At 43.0% G+C, this 27,489-nt stretch overlaps 1 protein-coding gene across 11 annotated transcripts in view; it reads left to right on the forward strand.

Moving 5' to 3' along the window:
* Nucleotides 1-27,489, forward strand: part of TSPAN4 (tetraspanin 4) — a 937,220-nt gene that overhangs the window by 444,441 nt on the left and 465,290 nt on the right. The window contains exon 1 of one of the 11 annotated variants that reach the window (XM_061610062.1): nucleotides 26,614-26,711. The exons of the other annotated variants lie outside the window; for them this stretch is intronic. Within the exon in view, the coding sequence (XP_061466046.1) occupies nucleotides 26,675-26,711 (37 nt within the window). The 5' untranslated portion in view covers nucleotides 26,614-26,674. Of the gene's footprint in view, nucleotides 1-26,613; nucleotides 26,712-27,489 lie in introns of those variants that run through there. 11 annotated transcript variants of the gene reach the window in all.

Genomic DNA, 27,489 nt, shown 5'->3' on the forward strand with positions numbered 1-27,489 from the left:
TCCATGTAGCTCACAGTACAGATTGAATGTGAGATGTCTTGTCTCAGAAAGACAGGAGCACAAGTTCATGTCCAAACGGGGGACCATCTGCTGTTTTAGAATAAAATTAGATATAGTAGGTGAGAAGTTAACATAATTTTTCCTGTTTTTGAGAAGCTAGTGGCTGCACGCAGTTGTCAGCAAAGCCTTTGAGTATGAGTTTCTTTTCCTTTGCCAGGCCCCTGATGAAGAGAGGGCTCTAGTCCACAAAAGAATATGCCATAATAAACATGGCAGTATTTTATGGTGCCATAAGACAGTCTGTTGTTTTTCCTGCAACAGAGTAACATGACTACCCCTTGGGAATTTGCTAGGCCAGGTACATGGTGAGACATTAGCCCACACGGATCCTGAGCAATCCCTTGAGAAATTAATGAACTACTGCCTTAATATCCCATGCAAGCAAAGTAATGCTCAAGATTCTACAACAAAGGGTCTTACCATATATAGAGCAAGAAATGCCAGACATCCAAGCTGGATTTAGAAAGGCACCAGAGATCATATCGCAAACATATGTTGGATAATGGAACGGACCAAGGGATTTTAGAAGGAAATCACCCTGCTCTTTATAGATTACAGCAAAGCCTTTGATTGTGTAGATCATGAAAAACTGTGGAATGCTTTAAAAGAAATGGAGATGCCACAGCATCTGATTGTCCTGATGTGAAACCTATACTCTGGACAAGAGGCTACTGTAAGGACAGAATATGGAGAAACCATTTGGTTTCCAACCGGAAAGGGTATGAGACGGGTGTATTTTATCACCCTATTTGTTTAATCTATATGCAGAACATATCATACGGAAAGCAGGATTGGACCAAGATGAAGGAGGTGTGAAAATTGGAGGAAGAAATATCAATAATTTAAGATATGCAGACGATACCATACTACTAGCAGAAACCAGTAATGATTTGAAACAAATGCTGATGAAAGTTAACGAGGAAAGCACAAAAGCAGGACTACAGCTGAACGTCAAGAAGACTAAAGTAATGACAACAGAAGATTTATGTAACTTTAAAGTTGACAGTGAGGATATTGAACTTGTCAAGGATTATCAATACCTTGGCACAGTCATTAACCAAAATGGAGACAATAGTCAAGAAATCAGAAGAAGGCTAAGACTGGGGATGGCAGCTATGAGAGAACTAGAAAAGGTCCTCAAATGCAAAGATGTATCACTGAACACTAAAGTCAGGCTCATTCTAGATATTCCCAATCTCTATGAATGGATGTGAAAGTTGGACAGTGAAAAAAGCGGATAAGAGAAAAATCAGCTCTTTTGAAATGTGGTGTTGGAGGAGAGCTTTGCGCATGCCATGGACTCTGAAAAAGACAAATAATTGGGTGTTCGAACAAATTAAACCAGAACTATCACTAGAAGCTAAATGATGAAACTGAGGTTGTCATACTTTGGACACATCATAAGAAGACATGATACACTAGAAAAGATAATATGGGGAAAAACAGAAGGGAGTAGAAAAAGAGAAAGGCCAAACAAGAGATGGATTGATTCCATAAAGGAAGCCACAAACCTGAACTTACAATAGCTGAACAGGGTGGTTCATGGCAGATGCTCTTGGAGGTCACTGGTTCATAGGATCACCATAAGTTGTAATCAACTTGAAGGCACATAACAACAAACTATCCATATGAATTGGGTTTCATTGATCATAGACCAAGACTGAATATTATGGGTCCTGTTTTCCAGATTCCCTTTAGTTTGGGGAAAGTGAATTAAAGAAAAATGAAAGGGGGAGATCAATCATTTGACACCTGCTAGCTGGAATTCTTATGCTTAAGAATGAGAATTCTAATGTCCCTAATGTAGAAAAGGGCTGGGAAAATGTCTTTATAATTATCCTGAAGATAGTGTATGGCAATTGTGGATTTCTGTATGTTATTTTCCCCCACATAGGTCTGAATAACAGGGTATATGTGTGGGGGCTTTTTTCACATCAGAAACAGAAACGGCTGGCTTGTAAGTCTGAAAGTAGTTCCAGAACAAGAAACTGCAAGTGATTAATTAACCTTTGAATTCTGTTATATCTTGACTAAAGGGAGTGGAGGAAGCATTTGAACATGCCCCTTCTCTAGGGTGGCATGGCAATTAGCTCCATGTTTAGAGACAGTGTACCTATGAATACCAGATGCAATTAACGGATTTCCTACAAGAGGTGTTGCCTTTGTGCCCTTATGGTAGGCTTCCTGGAGGTTTCTGGCTGTTCCTATTAATCGAGGTACCTCCAAATGAAGAGGCTCACTTTTAATCTGAAATGCTTATCCTCCACATCCTACCTAAACAAAGAAATAACTTAAAATATAGCAAATTTATGTACAAATACTTGAGCAATTTGATATTAAGAACATAAGTAGGAGCGTCCTGGATCAGACCAAGCCGAATGTTCTTTTCTCATAGTGGCCAGCTAGATGTGTATGGGAAGCCACAAGCAGGACAGAAGCTCTTCAGCACTTCAGCTCATGTTCCTCAGTAATTCAGAGGCACACTACCTCTGATAGGGGAAATAGCACATAGCTATCAAGATTTGTAGCTATTGATAGACTTTAGTCTCCGTGAATTTGTCTAATCTCCTTTTTAAAGTTGTCTAAGTTGCTGGCTTTCATTGCATCTTGTAATACTGGATTCCATAGTTAAACTGTGCACTGTGTGAAGAAGTACTTCTTGTTTGTCCTGAATCACTTACCATTCAGCTTCATTGGATGAAAGAAGTACTTTGAGAGAGTGAACAAAACCTATCCACTTTCTCCATAATATACATAATCTTATACATCCTTATCTTGTCCCCTTTTGCCTATTTTTCTAAACTAAAAAGACCTTTGATCAGTTTTGTTTCTCTTTTCTGCACCTTTTCCATATCTACAATATATATATTTTAGATGTGGCGACTAGAACTATGCACAACATTCCAAGTGGGGTTGCACTATAGATTTTTATAAATGTATTACAATATTGGCAGTTTTATTTTTGTTCTCTTTCTTAACAATCCTAACATGGGATTCACCTTTTCCACAGCTGCCACACAAAGTGTCAACATTATCATTGAGCTATCTACCCGAATTCCAAGCCAGATTGATTCTACCTTAGATAGACTTGTTCTCCTATAAACTTGATAATTTCTGATATTCATTAGCTGAATTTGTTGGAAATGAACCATTTCCTCTTCACAGTAGCATGTGAACAAAATTATTTATGTGGGGAGGAGGTGAGAAGCTTGTTTTCAGATTCACCCTGCTTTGAGTTTAATAATAAAGGCAATTTCTTGTTCCCTTTAATCTTTAAGAGTTTATGCTAGGATCCTATACATTCACACCCAATACTGTTCATTGGGTACCTTCTTGCTTCCAGATTATTTAGAACAGCACTGTCCCCACTAGTAAACAGTCAGATGCCACTGGAAAGCTCACAAGGAGGGCACTATAGAGAGATCTGTCTTCTGTCATTGTACAGCCACGAGAGTGGCTGTATACTATAGCCAGCATGGATTTTTCATGTTTCACAATGTTAAATTGAAAATACCCTCATGCTATTCTGCTGCCTCCCATGAGCTCATTTCAAAACAAAACCTTACTAAACTTATACTCCTGAACTCAGAAGTGCTTAACAACCCTCTAAATTTTCATGGCGATACAGAAAACACGCAGAATCCAGAGTTCAAAGTTTAAAACAAGAGAAAAAAATCCAGACCCCTGTTGGACTTCTTTCTGTCAGTTGTCTCATAATTTGTTGAAATTAATTAAAAATCAACCATGTTCACAGAGTGCCTGTAATTCTATTACTGACCTTGTTTGGTGTAAAATAAAACTGATTACAATATGTTGCTACTTAAGCAATGACTCTAGCTGCTGGAAAAAACAAACTTGGCCTGCCCAAGATTTTATTTATTTATTTTATTTAATTTAATTTATATACCGCCCTAAGCCCGAAGGCTCTCTGGGCGGTGTACAAAAAGATAAAAAAACAAGCAACGTATAAATACAATAAATACAATAAATCAAGAAAACAAAACAAACAAACAATAAAAGAACCAAACAACATCCAAAATACAAATAATGATGAAAATGCTATTAAAACACACTTTAAAATGCCTGGGAGTATAAAAAGGTTTTCACCTGGCGCCGAAAAGATAGTAGCATCGGCGCCAGGCGCACCTCATCGCATAGGCTGTTCCACACTTCGGGGGCCACCACATAAAAGGCCCTGGTTCTAGTCACCACCCTCCGAGCTTCTCGATGGGATGGCACTCGGAGGAGGGCCTTAGATGTTGAGCGCAGTGTCCGGGTAGGTTCATATTGGGAGAGGCGGTCCACCAGGTATTGCGGTCCCATGCCGTGTAGGGCTTTATAGGTCAAAACCAGCACTTTGAATCTAGCCCGGAAACAAACAGGAAGCCAGTGCAGACGGGCCAGAACAGGTGTTATATGAGCGGACCTTCTGGTCCGCGTCAGCAATCTGGCCGCTGCATTCTGGACTAGTTGTAGTTTCCGAACAGTCTTCAAGGGCAGCCCAATGTAGAGCGCATTGCAGTAGTCCAGTCTAGAAGTTACCAGAGCATGAACAACTGAGGCGAGGTCGTCACTGTCCAGATAGGGATGTAGCTGGGCTACCAGGCGAAGATGGTAGAAAGCATTCCGTGCCACCGAGGCCACCTGGGCCTCAAGTGACAAGGAAGGATCAAAAAGAACCCCCAAGCTACGCACCTGTTCCTTCAAGGGGAGTGTAACCCCATCAAGAACAGGATGAACATCCTCCATCTGGGCAGAGAAGGCACTCACCAACAGCGTCTTGGTCTTGTCTGGATTGAGCTTCAGTCTGTTAGCTCCCATCCAGTCCATTATCGCGGCCAGACAGCGGTTTAGCACGTTAACAGCCTCACCTGAAGAGGATGAAAAGGAGAAATAGAGCAGTGTGTCATCAGCGTGCTGATGGCAACGCACCCCAAAACTCCTGATGACCGCACCCAGCGGCTTCATGTAGATGTTGAAAAGCATGGGGGACAGTACCGATCCCTGCGGGACTCCACAATGGAGAGTCCAGGGCATCGAGCAATGTTCCCCAAGCACTACCTTCTGGTGGCGACCCACCAAGTAGGAGCGGAGCCACTGCCAAGCAGTACCCCCAACTCCCAACTCCATGAGTCTTCCCAGAAGGATACCATGGTCGATGGTATCAAAAGCAGCTGAGAGATCAAGGAGAATCAACAGAGTCACACTCCCCCTGTCCCTCTCCCGACAAAGGTCATCATACAGAGCGACCAAGGCTGTTTCGGTGCCAAAACCGGGCCTGAAACCGGATTGAAATGGATCAAGATAATCAGTGTCATCCAAGAGCCCCTGGAGCTGGCCGGCAACCACCCGTTCTAGCACCTTGCCCAGGAACGGAACATTCGCCACAGGTCTATAGTTGTTCAGGCTATCTGGCTCCAAAGAGGGTTTCTTCAGGAGCGGTCTCACAACCGCCTCTTTCAGGCAGTCAGGGACCACTCCCTCTCTCAGAGAGGCGTTTATTATCTCCTTGGCCCAGCCAGCGGTTCCGGTCCTGCCAGCTTTCACCAGTCAAGAGGGGCAAGGGTCCAGCACAGATGTGGTCGCCCGCACCAGTCCAAGGATCTTGTCAACATCCTCAAGCTGTACAGACTGAAACTCATCCAATAAACAAGGACAAGACCGTGTTCTGGATGCTTCATTAGATCCCACTGCCATAATATTGGAGTCTAAGTCCCGGCGAATGCATGCGATCTTATCCTGGAAGTGCCTCGCGAACTCATCACAGCGGGCTACAGATGAATCTATAATGTCCCGAGGGCCAGAATGTAAAAGCCCTCGAACGATTTTAAAGAGCTGCGCTGGGCGGGACAGAGATGCCTGAATTGTGGCAGCAAAATATCTCTTTTTTGCTGCCCTCACCGCTACTACATACCGCTTAGAAGAGGCACTCACCAAGCCATAATTGCATTCGTCAGGAGTTCGCCTCCATCTGCACTCAAGCCTCTTCCTCTCTTGCTTCATCACTCTCAGCTCCACGGTATACCATGGAGCTATATGAGCTCTACATAGGAGGGGGCGCATGGGAGCGATTGTGTCAACCGCCCGGGTCATCTCCGTATTCCACAATCCAACCAGGGCTTCGACAGGAGTGCCAGTCTTCTCAGTCGGGAAATCCCCCAGAGCCCTTTGGAAACCCTCAGGATCCATTAGTCTCCGGGGGCGGACCAATTTGATAGGTCCCCCACCCTTGCAGAGGGAAAGGGTCGCCGTGAGTCTAAACTTCAGCAAGCGGTGATCTGTCCATGACAATGGGGTAGATGAAAAACCCCCAACCACCAGATCACCATCTCCATGTCCAGTAGCGAAGATCAAATCAAGAGTATGTCCCGACACATGCGTTGGGCCAGTAACAACCTGAGACAGCCCCATGGTTGTCATGGAGGCCATGAAGTCCTGAGCCGCCCCAGATAAAGCAGTCTCGGCATGGATGTTGAAGTCCCCCAGTACCAATAGTCTAGGGGACCACAGCAATACCTCCGAGACTACCTCTGTCAGCTCAGTTAGGGAATTTGTTGGGCAGCAGGGTGGGCGGTACACCAACAAAATTCCCAGTCTGTCTCTCTGGCCCAGCACAAAGTGGAGACACTCCAAACCAGTCGACACCTGGACAGGGTGCTTGGTGAGTGAGAAAGAACTCCTATAGACCACAGCAACCCCACCTCCCCGTCCTTCGGTTCTACCATGATGCTGAACCGTATACCCAGGTGGGCAAAGCTGGGAAAGAGCAACTCCTCCCTGATCGCCCACCCAGGTCTCAGTTATGCACGCCAGGTCGGCCTCCTCCTCCACAATTAAATCATGAACAAGGGAGATCTTATGGTGAACCGACCTGGCGTTTAACAACAGCACATGAAGATCCGAAGGCTGACTGATAGGACAACCAGCAGTCCTGGGGATGTGAGGAGAACCGGAACAAGTCACAGACACTACTTGTCTGGGACGAGTTCCCCTTATCTGGCACGTTCTCCTCACAACGCCGTACCTCCCATTGCCCGTCACTACGCTAATTGGGCCCCCCGAAAGTCTCCCCGGTCAATGTATAATACTCTCTCCCAGGCACATATTAAAACTAATAAAACACACAATACACACTCACCAAATCACAGTCACCCACACAATGCACATTCACACCAATACACACTAAAATTCACACACAGACACACACACATTGAATCAATCACGCACTACAATAAACATACATATAAAACAATCAAACAATATTAAGATGCAGGTTTTCAGCCTGCTATCCTTAAACCACTCCATTTAAGGAAGGGTTGGCATGGTTAATTAAAAACATAGAACTCACCTAGAAATTTGCTGGAATATATTTCATCTCCCACTGTTTTATCTTGTGCTAACTGAGACACTCCTCATGTTCATTGGAGTCTATTCTGCAGAATAGTCAGGGCGATTATTCTACAATTGTTTTTGGTGGGTTTTTTACAGTAAATTTTGCAAAGTGTTGCTGTACTTCACATATTCACAGAAACAAAAGCAAAAGAAAATTGACTATAGGAAACTTCACTAAAATTGCAAACTAAATCTTATTTAAAGTGACTATCTGAACTGTATCAACTGTGTTAATATTATTGCTTCCTCCCTGCTAAAACAAGATCACAGCGCATGTCATGTTTCTGTTATTTGGGCTGATTGCTGGTGTTGCCACCACTCACTATATGCTCACAGGCACATGTTACCAAATGTTTCCAAGCTACACAGGAAGTGGATTGGACTGTGAAAGACCGACCCAAATTGTGTTTGCATTTTGACAAATTTGTAGGGCAGTCCAATATCTCAGAGAGGAGGTCAGGTCTCCTGCTCCCCTGGTGCATTCACTATAGCTGCCCAATTTCCCTGTTTTTTAGAAATATCTCTTGGCTATAGGTATGTTCTTAAACTGCAAGGTTTTCCCCCCCTATTAGTGAATTTCTCTGCTTTTTAATCTGTGAGGTAAGAAATGGGATCCTGTGCAAGTTTGCTGAGAATGAATTAATCATTTGCATGCTTATTGAGTTCAATGGGATTTACTTCTCTTCAATCATGCTTAGGATAGGTGAAACTGAGCACGGGAGGATGGGGAGGGTAGGAGGAGGAAGGGCAGGGGTAGGGGAGGAGGAGGGAGAGGAGGAAAGGCTGAGGGGAGGAGGTGAATGGGAACAGGCAGGAGGGGGAGGGCAGGTTTGTTAATTTGCATGCTTATTGAGTTCAGTGGGATTTACTCCCATGCAATCATGCTTAGGATAGGTAAAACTGACCATCGGGAAGGAGGAGGAGAGGGAGGGAGGGAGGGCTGAAGTGGGCAGGGGAGGAGGAAGAAGGAATAGGGGAGGAGGAAGGGAGAAGAGAAGAGAAGAAAGGAGAGAGAGGGAAGGAGAGAGAAGGAGAGGAAAGGCGGGTCTGATCATTTGTATGCTTATTGAGTTCAATGGAATTTAATGCAATCATTCTTAGAATAGGTAAAACTGACCATGGAGGATGAGGATGTGGGGGAGGGGACAGGAGAAGGAAGGAGGGGGGAGGGGATTGGAAGGGGAAGAGGAGGAAAGGGGCAAAAGGAGAGGATAAGAGGGAGGAGAGGGGAGGGCAGGTTTGATCATTTGCATGCTTTTTGAGTTCAGTGGGATTTACTCCTGTACAATCATGCTTAGAATAGGTGAAACTGACCTGGGGGAGGGAGGGGGAGGAGGGGGAAGGGTGAGATAAAGGGAGGAAGGGTAGGTAAGGAGGGGGAGGGGAGGGGATTGCATAGGCAGGCACTGGGCAGAGGGAAAGCCCCTTTCCTTTCCAAAAGGAAAACATTGTGAACAGTTTTTTGTATTTTTCCAGGGTTCCCACGCCTTTTTATTCTACAGCAGGCACATGTAGTCCCTCACCCAAATTTAAACCAAAGCTGTCCCTGGCCATATCCACACCAGACCTTTATTACAGTTTAGACAGTCATGGCTTCCCCCAAAGAATCCTGGGAAGTGTCATTTGTGAAGGATGCTGAGAGTTGCTAGGAGACACCCTATTACCCTCACAGAGCTACAATCCTCAGAAGAGGCACTGACTGTTAAACCACTCTGGCCACTGAAGAATAGGAGTCTCCTAGCAACTCCCAGTACCCTTCACAATCTACACTTCCCAGGATTCTTTGGGGGAAGCCAGGATTGTCTAAATTGGATTAACTGTCGGGCCTGGGCGTGGCCCCTGATTAGCCAAGCCAAACAGCTGTGAGTATGGCTTTTAAAACACTGCCAGTTGGTTCTTACTGAGCATGCCCAACGTGATAATAGACTTCAATGCTAAATTTCATAAATTAATTAAAAATCAGCCATGCATTTTTTAAACTTTGAAATTGCAGAAGATGAAGGACAGAAAATGGAGCAAGGTCATTAACAGGATTACAGGCACACTGTGAACATGTCTGATTTTTAATTAATTTCAGCAAATTATGAGACTACTGACAGAAAAAAGTCCAACATGGGTCTGGATTTTTTTTCTCTTGTTTTACACTTTGAAATCTCGATTTTCTCTGACTGTTCTGTGTATTGGCATGAAAATTTAGAGGGCTGTTAAGCAAGTGTTTCTGAGTTCAGGAGTATAAGTTTTGTATGGTTTTGTTTTGAAATGGGCTTATGAGAAGCATCAGATTGGCATGGACAGTATTTTCAATTTAACATTGTGGAATGCAAATAATCCATGCTGGCTATAGTATACAGCCACTCTCGTGGCTGTATAATTCCACTTTAAACAGCCATAGCTTCTCCCAATTAATCCTGGGAAGTGTACTTTGTGAAGGGTGGTGAGAGTTGTTTGGAGATTCCTATTCCCTGACAGAGCTCCAGTGGCCATAGTGGTTTATCAGTCAGTCCCTCTTCTGGTGATTGTCTAAAGTGGAATAAAGGTGTGGTGTGGATGTGGCCAGTGACAGTTTTAGTTTAAATTTAGGTGGGAGACTACAGATGTCATGGACGCCGGTTGGAGGAGGTGGTGGCTGAGTCAAACTAACTTGCCCAAACTCGAAGAACATCAGACTCAGACACTGTTGTGGTTTTTTCTTTATTGTAGAAAGGGACAGCTTCAATTCAGTGTGCATCATGAATCTATCTAAGCTTCCTTAGAGCTCTCAGCATCTCTGTAGAACTAGCTAAGCATGACTTCACAACTCTAAGACATTGACTCAGTAACAGCTCCCCCCCAAGTCCTCTTAAATAGGCTGGACAGGCTTCCCGCTTGCATGTGCCAACTGTCATTGCTGAGAGCATGCGCATAAGTGAAGGCTCTGCCTTAACTGAGTCTGTTGAATTTCCCGCCTCATTCGCCTCCTGGCATGAGGCGAACGCGGGGCTTCGGCCACTTTCTTGTCTTCCCCCTCTGATGGAGAGGGGCTGCTAGCTGACAGTCTGGGCATGGAAAGTGGGGGTGTGCTTGGCTGGGAAACATCGGATAGGCCAGGTTGAGTTCCTACAGGGGGGTCCAGAGTTGGGGGGGCTGATCTGTCAAGGATGGGAGCCAGGGTGCCTTCTAAGTACATTCTGCTAGTTGGCCCCTCCCCGGGTTGTTCATCCCAGTCCAAGTTCTCATCCTCTGCCTCGATTTCATCTGTCCACCGTCTCCTGGCACAGCTCACAACAACAGGTATCTGCTAAAAGGAGTAAACTTTGGAAATGAAAGGTGCTTTCTCTTTGCCCAGTGCCCACCCACCCAATCTCCTCCCCTCACCTTTCTTCCCTACCCCTACTCTTCCTCCCCCATCCCAACCCCTCTCCTAGGTCAGTTTCACTTATCCTGAGTATTATTGCACAGGAGTAAATCCAATTAAACTCAAAAAGCATGAAAATGATCAAACCTGCCCTCCCCTCCTCCTCCCTCCTATCCTCTCCCTCTTGCCCCTTCCCTCCCCCTTCGTTCACCACTCCTGTCCCTTCTCTCTCCCTTCCGCCTCTCCTCTCCTCTCCCCCTTCTCCTTCTCCCCCATGGTTAGTTTTACCTATCCTAAACATGATTGCACTGGAGTAAATCCCATTGAACTCAATAAGCATGCAAATGATCAGACTTGCCTTTCCCTTCCCCTTCCCCCTCTCTCCTATCCCTACCCTTCCTTCCTCTCCTCTCCCCTTCTCCCCCTCTTCTCTTTCCTTCTTCCTCCTCCTCTGCCCACTCCAGTCTTCCTTCTCTGTTCTCCTCCCCTGTGGTGACCTACCCTAAGCATGATTGCACGGGAGTAAATCCCACTGAACTCAATAAGCATGGAAATGATCAAACCTGCCCTCCTCCTCCCCTCCCCAGCCCCACAGTCAGTTTAACCTATCCTAACTATGACTGCAGGAGCGTAAATCCCACTGAATTCAATAAGCATGCAAATGATCATTCCATTCTCACCAAACATGCACAGGATCCCATTTCTTACCTCCCAGATTAAAAAGCAGAGAAATTCACTTATAGGCAAAAAAACCCTTGCAGTTTAAGAATGTACCTATAGCCAAGTGATATTTCTATCAAATTTTAAAAAGCAGGGAAATTGGGCAGCTTTAGTGAATGCACCAGGGGAGCAGGAGACCTGACCTCCTCTCTGAGATATTTTACTGCCCTACAAATTTGTCAAAATGCAAACACAATTTGGTTGGTTTTTCAGTCCAATCCATTCCTGTGTAGCTTGGAAGAATTTGGTAACATGTGCCCAATGTCCTTGCTTTTTAAGTTTGATAGAAGTATCTCTTGGCTGTAGATACATTCTCAAAATGCAAGGGTTATTTTACCTATTAGTGATTTTTTTCTAAGTATCTCATAAGCAGAAATAATACTACATCTCAAGATAGAGGATCCATTCTTAGCTATCCAGGGTAAGTGCTTTTGATACATTTGTCCTCCATACATTTGTTTAATCCTTTCCTAAAGTCCACCTAAGCTAGTGACCATCATCACATCTTATAGCAATGAATTCCATAAGTTCATCATGCATTGTGTAATGGAATGCTTCCTTTTGGTGTCATGAACCTGTTGGCAATCAATTTTATTAGATGACCTCAAACCCTGGAGAGAATAATTTATCTGTTGTGTGTACAGTCAGGTCTTGTGTTCTAGCAGTTCTTGGGGAGGCTTCTTTAGTGTTTTCATGGCACATTCCTTTGCTATCTGGCTGTAATACTATGAAGGTACCAGGCAGTAATGTGAATTGAGTTTGATAGTTAAATGGCATGTTTGGAAGGAAATCCAAAGAGCTGACATGAGAAATTATGTTTCAAAAGTGACTAAGAAAAGTGTGTGTACACGTGTGCGTGTGCAAGGCAGCCATTAAAATGCCAATCTCTTCTCAGCCACTCAAAATTGCAGCTTAAATTTAGTATCATTTCAAAGCTCAGAATAATCTTTTATATAACTCTGGAGAAGAAGCTACGTTTTCTCTGTGGTTGTGGAGAATATTGCCATTTAAAGATATGTCAGCATTTTCAAGCAACTGGAAATTGAGTTGTTCAGAAAGTATATAGCCCAAGATGGCAAAGGCTGTGTAGAGTACAAATGCATAGTGGAGGGAAAATGGTTTTCTCTCTCTTTTCTTCAAAGTCATCTCCCCAGTCTTGACAGTGAGTAACACTTTAAATGATTTGATGAATGTCACAGATTTTTTGGCAATAAATTTCCTATCTGATATCCAGCAAATTTACCCTGCCAAACCTCCTTTCCCCGCGCTTGCAAATGTTCTTGTTTTGTGAATGTAAAGAAAACATAGTGAGCATTATCAGTGCATTTCACACCCTGGCTAAATTGAACTACTTAAATTTAAGCTTCTTTTGAAATAACGTCTACATATTACAAAATTAAATACACAAATTTAGGGCACTATGTTTGATTCAGTGGGGTTAATGTGGATTATATCCTGGTATTTCTGTTTGACTGAATTGTGGTTCAGGCTGTATGTATTTTGTATTTTAAATCAAATGGAAATTAAAGCTAAAAGTTCCACACTGCAGTTAGCTCTTTTGCCAAAATCCTTAGTAACACCTAAGATTGAAGTTTTGTCATGTCTCACAATAATTTGATTCCCCCACCCCTTTAGCCTCCATTCCTGAAATCTTCAGTTTTTACAAGTTTAAAGAGAGGTGGGTGGGGTGGGGCTTGTGACTCTCAACGTGTTGTTGGACACCTAACTCTCATCAGCTGTAGCCAGCATGGCTAGAAATTATGAGAGCTAAAGTCCAGGAACATCTAGAGGGCCACAGGTTCCCCACACCTGTTTTAAAATATATTTCTACTTTGCATTACTAAAACGGCTTTCAAATGTTCATAAATTTTTACAGAATTTACCATCAGTTTATTTAATGAGTATTAGGAGAGCCAGTGTGGTGTAGTGGTTAGAGTGTTGGACTATGACCTGGGAGACTAAGGTTCGAATCCCCACACAGCCATGAAGCTCACTGGGTGACCTTGGGCCAGTCACTGCCTCTCAGCCTCAGAGGAAGGCAATGGTAAACCCCCTCTGAATACCACTTACCATGAAAACCCTTTCCATAGGGTCACCATGGGTTGGAATCGACTTGAAGGTAGTCCATTTCAGGAGTGTACATAACTGGGTACCTTAGTACTTATGAGGACTATGTGACATCTAGGGATGGGTGAGAATTTCAGTTCAGTTCTCATTTCAAGCAGAATTTATCAAATGTGCAATTTCTGAAACAATATAAGAACTGAAACACAGCCATCCTTCAAAATTTGCATTTATTAGAATTTTAGGATGCAGTTCACCAGCTAGACAACATTTTAAAAAATGCATATATTAGGGGAAAGTGTGCATAAATATGAATACATGAGTGAAAATAACATGCAAAAAGGCATGAAAATGTGTACCTTCGTCAAAAATGCCTACAAAATGTGTTTATTTGGAGACATTTGCACTAAAATGGTGGAGAATTTTCATGAGGATTTTTTTTTAATCGCAGATTGCTGTAGAAATGTAGAGAACTGAATTTAACATTGGAAAAATGAGTGGGGAGCCTTTTCTCTCTGGCAGGCCAGATGCGTATTATCCCTATCCCTAGCAGGCCAAATTTGACAGTTGGACAGGGACTTCCAATCTTAATGGATTATTAGTAGCTGCAGTAACCAAAATGAAGCCTCCCTGTTCAGAGGTGGTTTATTTCTGATTAGCAGGTGCTGGCAGCAAATGGGAGGCTGTCTCCATCATGCCCTTCTTGAGGGTTTCCTGAAGGCATCTGGCTGGTCACTATGCTAGTTTAGACCAAGGGTTGCTCATAGGTGCCCGTAAGTGTACATGTACCCTTAGGGGCCTCCCCTGATGGTTGCCAGGTCCCCCCCCTCTTGCCCACAACAGTTTCTCTGGTTCACAGATGTGCCCACAGACCCAAAAAGATTGGTGACCCCTGATAGACAGACATTGATCTGATCCAAGAAGATACTTTATACATTCTTAAGCAGGCATGCATACTCAGAATTACTTATCATAGATTAGTCGTGCCTTAACTGTTAAGAGATCCTGAGTATGTACTCTTGCTTTATAAATGAAAAATGTAATTGTGGGCCACAGAGATTCTAGCAAAAAATACAGAAGTAAGTACATAAAAGAGGTTAGCCACCTCTACTATAAGCAATATACATAAGGGATGTGCTCAAATTTCACAAAATTCAAATTTGACACTAGATTTCCTATTTATACATTTTTCGGTCCTCACGAACCTCAAAAATATCGATATTAATATCAATATTTTCCTCAAAATATCAATAATATTATTTCTGTCCTCGCTGAACCTCAAAAGTATCAATTTTCCTCAAAAATATTAATATTGATATTTCCCTCAAAATGTTGATATTGATATTTCATTTAAAATATTGATTTTTTAAAAATCTATGAAAAATTGATATTTTTGTGGGAAAAAATGAGTAGGTATTTATAGCAAATAGTGAACATTGATCCCTGATGAAGAGGTACCAGAAACTGTCACTGAAATGCGGATCCCATCCCTAATATATATAGGAATGGGATTCATAGCCTCCATCTTACCAGATCTTCCCTCAACAGAGGGAACATATCTTTCAGCTAGGTTTATGTGTCCAGGCTTTTCTTTCACACCTGTTTATTAACAAGATTCAGTACCAAATCTGAAATAGGGATTACTGTATAGGGTCTCCAAACTGGCTTCAGACATTTGTCTCAAACTTGTTCTGGATCACACATATATCGTGGTTTTTGTGCCTGAATGAGCCATGACTGCAGACTTTTACATCGCCTCAAGCACAAAGCCTAGACATCAACAGGATTGCAACATTTAGACATCTAATCAGTTCCATCAATATTTCTAAAAGCTTTTGATGGACTATAATTGTGGCCCTGATTAATCAAGCAATCTGTTGAGTTTTTAGAAATTTGTTGAGTTTATTTCTAATGTAAGTATTTACAACAGGAATGTGGAATTTGTAACCCTCCAGATTATGATGGACTACAACTTCGATCATCCCTGGCCTATGACTATAGCTGGAGTCCAGGTTTCCCAACTAAAAACAAAACAAGAGGTATTAGGTGCCTTGTAGAAGAGGCATTCTGCTTCTGTACACAAACGAGAATGCCTCTTCCAAGGTGAGTGTTGCTGTTACAGGTGTAATCTAGTCGGTGTTTTTCTTTAAAGTGTGAGTCACACACAGATTTGATTGATTAGAACTCATACAAGTAATTGATTAAGGTTTCTTTTATTCTCTTGTCAGTGAAATCAGTTCATACATTCAGCTGTGTATCATCAAATGATACAAAGCTGTTCAACGGTTTGCTTTTCTTATGTCTCAGGCAAATTAAATTTCCCCCCTCTTTCCTCCCTTCTTCCACATCACACTTGGTATCTTGGTATCCTGAGCAGCACAGCAACAGCAAACTGAATGATAAAATATTAGCCAATACCATTTTCTCATGTTGATTTTTTGTGTGTGCTTGTCACTTCTTTACTTCCCTTTACAACTATATCTATGTTCCTGGCAGCTGGTGGAGATCAGAAGGCTCTGGAATGCAGGGGATATCACTCAGCTGATGAGCTGCCAAGCTGCCTCCAAAAATGCAGGCAGGGGGTTTCTCTCCAAGGGATTTACATAGCTGAAGCAGCTGCCCCAGACTTTTGCCACCCTCAGGCGGTTGCCTGCTTTGCCTCCTATGGTTCTCTAGGCCCTGAAGTGATGTGCATGCACGAGTGAACCAGCTCCTTGATCTATTTCATGCCAAATATTATTTTGGGCAATTTTCTCTATGCGTATCTTGTACTTCTAGCACTTGAGGTGCCCTTCTCACACCAATGAGAGCCAGTTCAATCACTGGAAATTCTTGGAATGTCAGATATAAGTCTAAGGAATGCTTTTTGTGGATTTTTGCAGTGAGACAATGCTACAGCAATTAAAAAGAAAAATCAGTTCTGTGTGTGGGAACTGGCTCTGAGGTATTACAGAACAAATGTACAGAAAACTTCCCCCCCCTGCTGTGTAGAGTAGTAGCTTTCCTAGAAGTTTGGCACTCAGTTGTTGTACAACAGACTTCCTATCTTTGCCTTAAGTAGGAATGTCAAGATATAAAGAAGAACAGAGGACAAGTCAAAAGGTTTTTTTCCCTCTGAACTCTTGCCAGCCCCCTCTTATGCTCTTCTTTTGCCCATCACATTTATTGAGGTGGCTAATGGGCTACTGCTCAGATGAGTTGCTCACCTTGTAGGATGAGGTGATCTCATTTGGAGTCCCCTGTGAAATGCTGCTGGTTGCCTACCAGCAGATTGGTCTCTTGGCAGCAGATGCCCAAGCACAAATTACTTTGTCCTTGTTTTTAATTTGGCTTGCCAAGACTCCTTCTGATTACTAGAATGACATTGCAGGATGCGGATAACCCATATTTATCTAACAACAGTGCAAGACTGGGGGAAATATTCCAAGGGAATTTAGAATCATGTGCACAGCTATGTGGTATCAGTCCTCCTCCCTGGTTTTGCAGACAATTTCAAATTTACCATTCTTGGGCAAGGTCATTGAGCGGGTGGTCGCCAATCAGCTGTCAGCGCACTTGGATATAACGGATTATTTAGATCCATACCAATCGGGTTTCAGGACTGGACATGGAACTGAAACAGCCTTGGTCGCTCTGGTGGATGATTTGAGGAGGACACTAGATAGGGGAGAATTCACCTTTCTGGTCCTCCTTGATCTCTCAGCGGCTTTTGATACCGTTGACCACGGTATCTTGCTGGATCATCTGGAGGGATTGGGAATAGGAGGCACAGTATTAAACTGGTTCCGTTCCTTTCTCTCCGAGAGACACCAGCAGGTGGCATTGGGAGATGAGGTTTCAGACCCTTGGCCCCTCAACTGCAGTGTGCCACAGGGCTCTATCCTCTCTCCCATGCTATTTAACATTTATGTAAAACCGCTGGGAGCTATCATCAGGAGGTTTGGGCTGCAGTGCCACCAATATGCGGATGACACTCAGCTCTACCTCTCATTTAAATCCTCACCAGAATTGGCTGTGGAGACCATGTCCAAGTGCCTGGAATCCGTGAGTGGATGGATGGGAAGAAACAGGCTAAAGCTGAATCCTGATAAAACGGAGGTACTGCTCGTGGGAGACAAAGGAGGGTTGGGAAATATTGACCTGGTGTTTAATGGGGTAAAACTGCCCCTGAAGGACCAGGTCCGCAGCCTCGGGGTGATCCTTGATTCCGGGCTGTCCATGGAGGCTCAGGTTTCATCGGTGTGCCGGGCAGCTTGGGGTCAATTGCGTCTCATCCGAAGGCTGCAACCCTACCTTCCTGTCCATCAGCTCCCACTCGTAGTACATGCTCTGGTCACCTCTCGTTTAGACTACTGCAATGCACTCTATGTGGGGTTACCCTTGAAAACAGTCCGGAAATTACAACTGGTACAAAACACGGCGGCTCGTTTACTTACGAATAGCCGCCGTTATGATCATATTACCCCAGTGTTATACAATCTCCACTGGCTTCCAGTTGTTTTCCGGGTTCAATTCAAGGTGTTGGTATTAACCTTTAAATCCCTATACGGTTTCGGCCCAGTATACCTGAAGGAGCGCCTCCAGCGTCATAAAGTGTGCCGCCCGACAAGATCTGCCACTCAGGGCCTTCTCTCAGTTCCGCCGACTAAAGTGGCTAGGTTGGTGAGGACTCGAGAGAGGGCTTTTTCTGTGGCAGCCCCCACGCTTTGGAACTCCCTCCCAATGGATCTTCGACATGCCCCTTCCCTAGATATATTTCACCGGGGCCTGAAAACTTGGCTTTTCCATCAGGCTTTATGACCTTTGAGACCTCCAAGGTGAACTAATTCTAGAACTGGAAAAAATGAACAATCTACTAAATACTGTAATTTTTGTATTGTACTGTACTGGCTATATTGTTTATTGTATTTTATCATGTTTTATTGTACGCTGCCTAGAGTGATCATTGGCTAGATAGGCGGCCTATAAATTAAAGTTTATTATTATTATTATTAGGCAAATATTGAAATGGTACTTTTCCCATTCCTTCCTGGTGCTCTTCGATGTGGCAATCCAACTTTACTCCACCTGCCAGGCCCTGTTCCTTAGTTAGACCCTGAGTACCAACAGAGAGAATCAGTGCTCTGGGGTACAAAACAGAAACCTTGAGGTCTGAGACTGGAATTTAGTCTTGTGGATTATTATGGACAATGTGTGCTATGGCTTCAGAGCTCTTTTGGGGGGCAAAAAGAGAGGGTGTGCAACATCCACTATTGTGACTGGTGGGCACCATGAAGCCTCCAGACGGGCCAAATCTTGTATAAATGCCAGAAGCCTGGCCTTTGTCTAGTCAAGGGAGCAGTTATCTTCTGCCTGATGCACAGCTGGACTCTGATGCTCTCTTAGGATTATGTCAGCACTATTCACCTCTAAGGGCCCCTTCTCCTAGGTTCTAATGGGCTGCTATCACTTTTCACTCATCCATCAATGTCAGACCATTGGTCCTAGTTCTAATTGTTGTTCAGTGTGATGCGTCCTTCCCTGGCTCTCCCTGTCAGGTTCCTACCTGCTCGTGGTTACTGCCTGTCTCTAGGCACCACCAGGGACTCCACCAGTCCGGACCACTGTCTCTTATGGTTTCTCTCCCCGCTCTAGCACAGATCTCAACAGATCCCCCTGCTAGGCAACCCCCAGTAACGTCCCAATACTAGTATTCCCAGAGACTCTGAATACTGGTATTGTTATTCTCTTCACCGCTGCCACCATTTGTTACAGTTCCCCTTCAGCCTTGGTCATTACCTTACCCTCGCTTCTGGTCTGTGAAACCCCAGCCAAGGATCAGGCCTTTGGTAAACCAAATTAAGTATTTATTACAGATAACAAAGCTAACAAGATTAACAAGATTTCTTCTTAAGGCACATAAGCATATGGTTTTACTCAATACTAATCCGAACTCCACCTCCCTCCTGGTAAACAACTCTCTAAACCCCACCAAGCAACCCTCTCAGTTCTCTTCTCCCCTCCCGATTCCACTCTCACTCTTCCTTTTATACATTCAGCCATTTTAAACACCCAGCCAATCATCTAGCATTCTACTGCCCATTCACTCCCCCTCCTCTTTCACTCCACTTACCATGTATCTTCTAAAACAACAACACTTACCATATATACATTAATATAGGAACATCACATTCAGCCATTTGTTGCACCAATAATATTCACTCAGATAATAAAGAGATTTCATGATGAAATAATATCTTTCATCAGCTGAGGCTGGTGCACAAGATGTGGCCTTTTCTAGACCACGGTTAAACCATGTTGTGGTAACATCTGAGTATGGCTCTGAGTATGGCAATATGCCGTATATGAGGCTGCCTTCAAAGATTGTCCAGAAACTGCAGTTAGGTCAAAATACAACCTCTGCACTATTGACTGGGATCCTATTTTGCTGATACTGGAAGAATTTCACTAGCTTCTGGTTTCTTTTCAAAGTGCTAGTGATCACCCCACATACATAAAGAAATACCTTGGGGGCTGTTCTATACCACAATAATAGAAACTCAGCTAGAAAGTATACTGCAGATTAGGAAAGGTATACCAGGGCCAGGAGGATGCCTGCATGTTTTAACAAGTAGGGTCAAGGAAGCTACTACATGTATGGAGGTTTCCTTCAGAAATGGAAATCTGGTCCTGAAGAAATGCAAGCAGACAATAAGGGATGCAAAAATGAATTTGAGGAACCCATCGCTAAAAACATTAACATTAGCTTAATATCTGTTCTGGGAAAACTGCTGGAAAGCATTATTAAAAATAGAAGATCAAGTCTTGCTGAAGTAGATTCAGCATGGTTTCTTACAAAGGTAAGTCTTGTCTCACTAATCTTTAGAGTTCTTTGAAAGTGCGAACAAGCATACTGGCTAATACAATTGACAACAAATAATATAGAGGAAGTCTATCTTTCAACTTTTATTTCTCCTGAGGAGCAGAAACTCCTGCGTTAAACCAACACTGGGAAGTGAAAGTCCCCTGCAGCTGTTGTACCCTATAAAGGGTCACACTAGAAGTCTTCCCACAGCTCCAAGCATTTGGTATGTGTGTGTTTGTACCAACTTCATTACCTGTAGGCTATCTTTAAGCATATATCTGTTTTTTGAGCACTCTGGGTTTGGGGGTCCCAGACTCAAGAAGCACATTTATTTCTGCCTTGCCCAGCCCACTTGATTGTTAAAGAGCCTGTAGCAGTAACCCTGGGAGGGCAACTAGTCCACAGGGCAGCAGGAGGAGGCTTCAGCAACTGTTCAGAGAGTCAGAGCAGAGGTAAAGCCCAGTCAAAGGCTGGCCTGAGATTGCAATGGTGGGGGAGAAAGCCTCCTGTCACCACCTCCAGTTTTTGGAGGCATGCATTTAGGTAGGCAGAGAAGAACATTTTGGCAGTACTGCCATCCTTTCAGGGATTTGTAGAGATTTAAGAAAGAAAGAGAAAACCCAGAATGTGCCTCCATTTGGCAATTCCATGTTTGTTTTATGTACAACTAACATCTTAAAAAATCTGTGCATGAATATGACGAACAAATGTGTCAGGCGGAAAGGCTGGCAGGCATAAGAAGAGCTTGGCCATTGCCAGCCTGTCAATAGGAGCAGATGCAGTAGCAGCATGTAGGGAAACCAAGCAGTAGGATAACTGCAAGGGAACAGAGGGTCTCTCTTGTAGAAGTTGCACGTGCTGACAGATCCAAGCTGTCTTCGGGATTCAGATCGACAACTTATCAAATAATCATATTCAACGTCTTTTCTGAACACACGGAACAGACACATGCTAGTGCTCATTTACCCACTTTAAAGAAGTGAGCAGTTTATTGCTCTTGCCAACAGAGATTTTTTTCCCCTTCCATGTAGCAATAATGAAAAGAAAGCCATAATCAATACTAAGGCTGCTTTCACACTGCACTTTATTCTGTTATTCCAATGATTTCTTACCTGGTAATTTGCACATTTTATTTGATCTTTCACATGACGTAAAAGCTAGTTCCAGAAATCTAGTGCAATATAGTGGAAGTTTAGTGCTCATTTTCCTGACAAATTATTCCAGAAACAATCTGTTTGCAAGCTTGGGAACCTGGAAAATAGTGGGAATTTTGCGCTAACTGCAGCCACTCACATGACAGGCATCCCGACATGCAATGTGTTCCTGCTCTTTAGGCGTGCATCAGTTTTTTTGCATACTTCTTTTTGCCTGATGAAATTGTACCAGCTTCCCCTTCCTCCTCTTCCCAGACATACCCTTGTGTCCAGACACCCCAGAAAAATATTAGATGCTCTAGGAGGAAGGGTGGGATATAAACAAAAATAAATAAACAAATAAATAAATAAATAAACAAATAAATAAATAAAGGGAGAGGGGTCTTTCCACAGAGCCAAGTTCTAGAGCTTTGAGGGCAATAAGATTTCTCATTGAGGGGCTGTAATCCTGGCCTATCTTTGCATCCACTTAACTAGGGGACGTCTCCTCAAAAAAGGTTTCCTCACATAAAGGAGGATCAAACTTCTCAGTTTCTGCCTCCTCAAATGAATTAATGTGCTTTGGACTCTTGTTTTTAAAACAACAATCAAAGCCTGAAGATAGAGCTGAATGAGGTTTCATGAAACTATAAACTCCATTTTAAAAAGGGAGCTCAACCACACTCTGTAGCTGAGAAACTACTGGTATATTGGCATACACCAACAGATACAATAATAACAATAACAACAACAACAACAACAATAATAAGCCTACACTAACTTGCACAATGATTTATGGGGGAACCACAGTGTGCCTGCGTATAAGGGGTGAGGGACGAAAGCAAGACATTGTTCGTTGCAGCTGTGTGAAAGATATTTGCATGAAATGCTGGTATATTGGCCAAAAAAGCCACAGTTCCTTAATGCAACAGGTACTGCAGCGTGAAAGGAATTTTAGAAATTGAGACTGAAGTGATACCATTTTAATCTGCAAAACTGACCCAATAAGCCTCATGTGCGAAAGCAGCCTCGATGACACTAGTGTAAGTTGGTTGAAATGCTAGCTCATGAGTCTCCCAAATGTCTTATTTCTTACAACTGCTAGTCCCCATCTGTGTTTTTTTGAGACCTTTCATCTTGGCTTCCAATTTCTTGGGTCAAGCAATCACTTTACAAAGAGGATGACATTGGAATCAACACTAAAAGGTGCCAGAAATGACATAAAGATTCTGTGACAATGCTGAAGCCAGAGCATTGGTACAAAATATTTCTGCTGTTGCATAAGCTGGTATAAACTAAAGAGCTTATTTTCTACTCTGTTATTGTTCAAATAGCCCCCATCCAAGTCATGCATTGCACTGGGTCACAGAGGAATTTTTTTTGAAAGATTGCAAGGCTTGATACTCTGAAAATACCTTGGTTTTAAAAATCAGTATTCAGGTTGCTTTTGATGCTACAAACCCATTTGATGTCTGTATGCTTCTGAAAAGTCGAATCTTTGGTATCTCTTGAAATGGAAAGCTAAAGGATGGAGGCATTCACAATGAGTGACCCCATCTCAAATGCTTGCACACAGGTTTGATTCTCTTCTCCTGCTTCATATAGATGGAAGGAAAGCTTCTAGCCAGATATTTAGATACAAGACGAGGTATGATGGAGAGAGCTAGGCTAAGAAGGCAAAAGCTGTGTTCTGCCTCAACCACATGTCTTGAAACTCTTGCTGCCATTTCTCCTCTGCAAAGTGGCTTTGAGAGGAGGCAGTTTGCAGGGGAGAAGCAGTGGGTAGGGATGGGTGAGAAATTTGATTCAGTTTTGCACTTTCTGAAACAATATAAGAACAGAAACAGAGCCATCCTCTGAAATTCACATATCTGCATTTTTCAATGTAGATCACTAACCAAACAATGTTTACAAAAATGCATATATTAGGGGAAAGTGTGCATAAAAATGAATATATAAGTGAAAATAAGATACAAAAATGTACTATATTAAGAGAAATAGCTTGCAAAATGTGTACATTAGTTACAACTGCATACAGAAATGTGCTTATTACAAGAAATTCACACTAAAATGATGAAGAATTTTCATGAGGATTGAAAAAAAGCAAAGCAAATTTCTGTAGAAATGTGGAGAGCTGAACTTAAGATTGGAAAACTGAGAGGGCTGAAATTGACAGATCTTTCCACCCTTAGTGGCAGGAGGGGTAGCTGAGAATGTTCTTGTTTTGTGTGGAGAAGGTCCTAGAGTTGCGACAATACAGCCAGCAACGTGTCCTCTTGACCCTTGCTCTTCATGGCTTATTAAAGTTTGCCGAGAGGGGTTGACTGAGTAGATCCAGGGTGTGGTCAACACATCGTTGTGGCAGGGAGTGGTTCCAGCCACCCTAAGAGAGGCAGTGATCCGACCACTCCTGAAAAAGCGAACCCTGGACCCATTGGTCTGCAAAAATTACCGCCTGGTCGCAAATACCCCCTTCTTAAGGAATGTGATTGAGAGGATTGTGGTGCAGCAATTGCAAGTACTCTTGGATGAAACAGATTATCTTGACCCATTCCAGTCTGAGTTCAGGCCTAGTTAAGGGACTGAATCGGCCGTGGTCGCCCTGATGGATGACCTTTTTCAGGAGAAGGACGGGGAGTGCGACCCTGTTATTCTTACTTGATCTCTCGGCGGCTTTTGATACCATTCACCATGGTATCTTTCTGGGTCGACTTGGTGAGATGGGTATTGGAGACACTCTTTTACAGTGGTTCTGATCCTATCTCCAAGGTCATTTTCAAACTATAGCATTGGGTGATTATCTTTTGGCCCCCTGGCAGTTGTGCTGTGGGGTGCCGCAGGGTACCAACTTGTCTCTCATGCTGTTTAACATCTATATAAAGCCCTTGGGAGTGGTCATCAGGAGATTTGTTGTTGTTGTTGTTGTTGTTATTATTATTATTATTAATTAATTAATTAAATTTATTAGTCGCCCATCTGGCTGGCTGTCCAGCCACTCTGGGCGACATACAAAGTAAAAACATGCAAATACATTAAAACATTAAAAATCTCAACAATAATAATAAAACCTAACCCACCCCATAGATCCAGCTCTATTTCTCTGTAACATCTGAATCAGGAGAGGCCATGCAAGCCCTGGACCGGTGCCTGGACTCAGTGGTGGGTTGGTTGAGGGCCAATAAACTGACTCTGAATCCTAGCAAGACAGAGACGCTGTGGGTTGGTAGTTTCCCGAGTTCGGAAAATTGGTAAGTTGCCTGCTTTGGATGGGGTCATACTCCCTCTGAAAGAGCAGGTCCGCAGTCTGGGGGTGCTCCTGAATCCATCTTTGTTGCTAGAGGGCCAGATGACCTTTGTGGCTAGTAGTGCCTTTCATCAGCTTCGGATGGTACGACAGCTGTGGCCATTTCTGGACAGGAATAGCTTGACCACTATTGTCCATGCACTGAACACCTCCAGGTTAGAATACTGTAATGCGCTCTATGTGGGGCTACCCTTGAAGTTGGTCCGGAAGCTATAGCTGGTGCAAAATGTGGCAGTGAGACTGCTCACTGAAGCTGGTTATTGCCAACATGTCACTCCGCTACTGAAAAAATTGCACTGGCTACCTATTAGCTACCAGGCCTAGTTCAAGGTTCTAGTTTTGGTGTACAAAGCCCTATGCAGCTTGGAACCAGGATACCTTAAAGACCATTTATCCCTTATATACCCAGTCGATCACTGCACTCTGCAGGTGAGGGCCTCCTGCAGATCTTATCAGGAGGTCCGTTCCACACAACATAAGAAGTGGACCTTAAGTGTAGCGGCACCAAACCTTTGGAATTCCCTCCCCTTAAATATTAGACAGGCACCGTCTCTGTTATCTTTTCAGCGCCTACTGAAGGCCTTCCTCTTTCAAGAGGCCTTTTAAGTAGAGACCTTATCCCAGTCTGCATCTGTATTGGAATTGCTTTTTAATATATTTTAAACCTCTTTAAAAATGTTTTTAAAGCTTTTTAAAAAATGTTTTAAAGATGTTTTGTTTTAATATGTTTTTAATGGTTGTTGTGTTTTAATATATTTTAAAGTCTGTTTTTATGATGTTTTAAAGTGTTTTTAGTGCTTTTGGTTGCTGCCCTGGGCTCCTACTGGGAGAATGGGTGGGATAATACCTCTGGATACATTGGCACCACATGGCCTGAACCTGGAGGACAGTACCACCACTACTTAGCTTGTGCAAAGGAAGCCCCTCTGAGCATTCCATCCTCAAAGCTGTATAACTGCCACCTTGGTAACAGCATTTGTATGTCGGCAGCTGATGAAGGTGGAAGCCAAAACATTTTGCTAGAACAATAAAAACCTCTGTTTTGATCCTTGGCATCTTTGATTAAAAAGTCAAAGTGACAGAGGATAGACTTCTGTCAGAGGTCCTAGAGGTTTGTTATTAGTTGGAATAGACAATACTGGGCTAAATGGGCAAATGGTCTGATCTGGTATAAGGCAGCTTCCTATGATCCTCTCCTTGGTGGTTTCCCCCAGTAGTTCCCCTTTCCCTGCAGCCACTCTCTCAGACCTGTGTTTGCAAACAAAAGGCATTCCCAGCTCTTCTGTTTCACATATTTTTGGAGCAAGAGATTTCAATAATGTAAGGGTGTGGGGAGATTTAATAAGATCCAAAGCTTTAGAAAACGGGGGGGAAAACACTAGTGCATTAGCGGAAAGCAGTTGTTGTGGTTGGTTTCTAAATATCTCAGCATACTTATAGTGATGTTATCAGCAGCAAAAATACCTTTTTGTGGTTGAGATGAAAGGATTTGTTACTTTAGCACTCATAAGTAACGTAGGCCCCCTGAAATTACATTCTTTTGGCTGTTTCAGATGAATATTCTTAATAATTGTAATCTCCCCTCATGTTACCATCTGGTAGTTTGCAGAAAGTTTGACAATGGGATGGCTTTCTAAGCAGAAGATGTTGTCCTGCTTCACCAGAATCCATTTTGTAAAAGGCAAATGGTTCCTAAGTGCCCCATGATGCATAGATTCCCATATGTGAAAGTGCCAATTTTCCTCTCTTATTTTCTTGTCAGAAAGCAAATGCCTTCCTAGCATGATGTTAATGGCTGCTGATTATAGGTCCTAACTGATGGAATGGTGAAGGACAAGTTAATTTTCCTCAGCAAACAAGGTATGGTGTGGGTTTCCAGGGCAACCAGTACTATCCCACGATGCTGTCCAGAACACACTTGGAAATATTTTTTAAAATCACAAAAAATTCACAAAAATGTTAAAGCCTGTGTAGAATCAAAAGGCAAATATCCCAGAGGTTTATGACTGTTGCTTGCATGTGGGAATAAACAGAGTCAGGAATTCTCAAACATCGTCACAGAGACCCTAAGAAATAATAGTTTGAGCCTCCCCAAATGGTAACTCTGACAAAGCAAAGAAGAAGCGCCTGACAAGGCCTTTTTTCCTGTCAGGTGAAGAAAGGGGAGGAGCCCCCCCTACAATTGTGGTAAGTGGAAATGACTTAATGACCTCATGTGAGAGGCCCAAGGAAATTCTAACATTGGCAAAAATGTTTTATCCTACCCCACCTCTAAAAAGTTGTTGTTTAGATTTGTTAGTCACTCACACAAAAGCTAAAGGATGACTACATTCTGATCCATGTAGCAGAGCAAGAAGTGTGAACTGGGTCAATTTGCTTACAAAATGCAAACCATATTAAATCCTTGAGAATCCTTAAGCACAATCCTGTATAACGGCCCATATCTTAACTCAGGAGAAGAAAAACACGGGTAGGTAACAATTACTTTCACTTCATTTTCTATTTGATTTTGCTGCTCTGATGGAAACCCTCTTTCCACTGCTAAATATAGATGATCTTTTAATATGTCATACATCTTGGACACTTCTGAATATTCTGCCTTGTGAGAAACTAGATCAGAATGAGCCCAGGATCAGAG

Source organism: Rhineura floridana, chromosome 2 (genome assembly GCF_030035675.1).
Source record: "Rhineura floridana isolate rRhiFlo1 chromosome 2, rRhiFlo1.hap2, whole genome shotgun sequence".
NCBI lineage: Eukaryota > Metazoa > Chordata > Lepidosauria > Squamata > Rhineuridae > Rhineura > Rhineura floridana.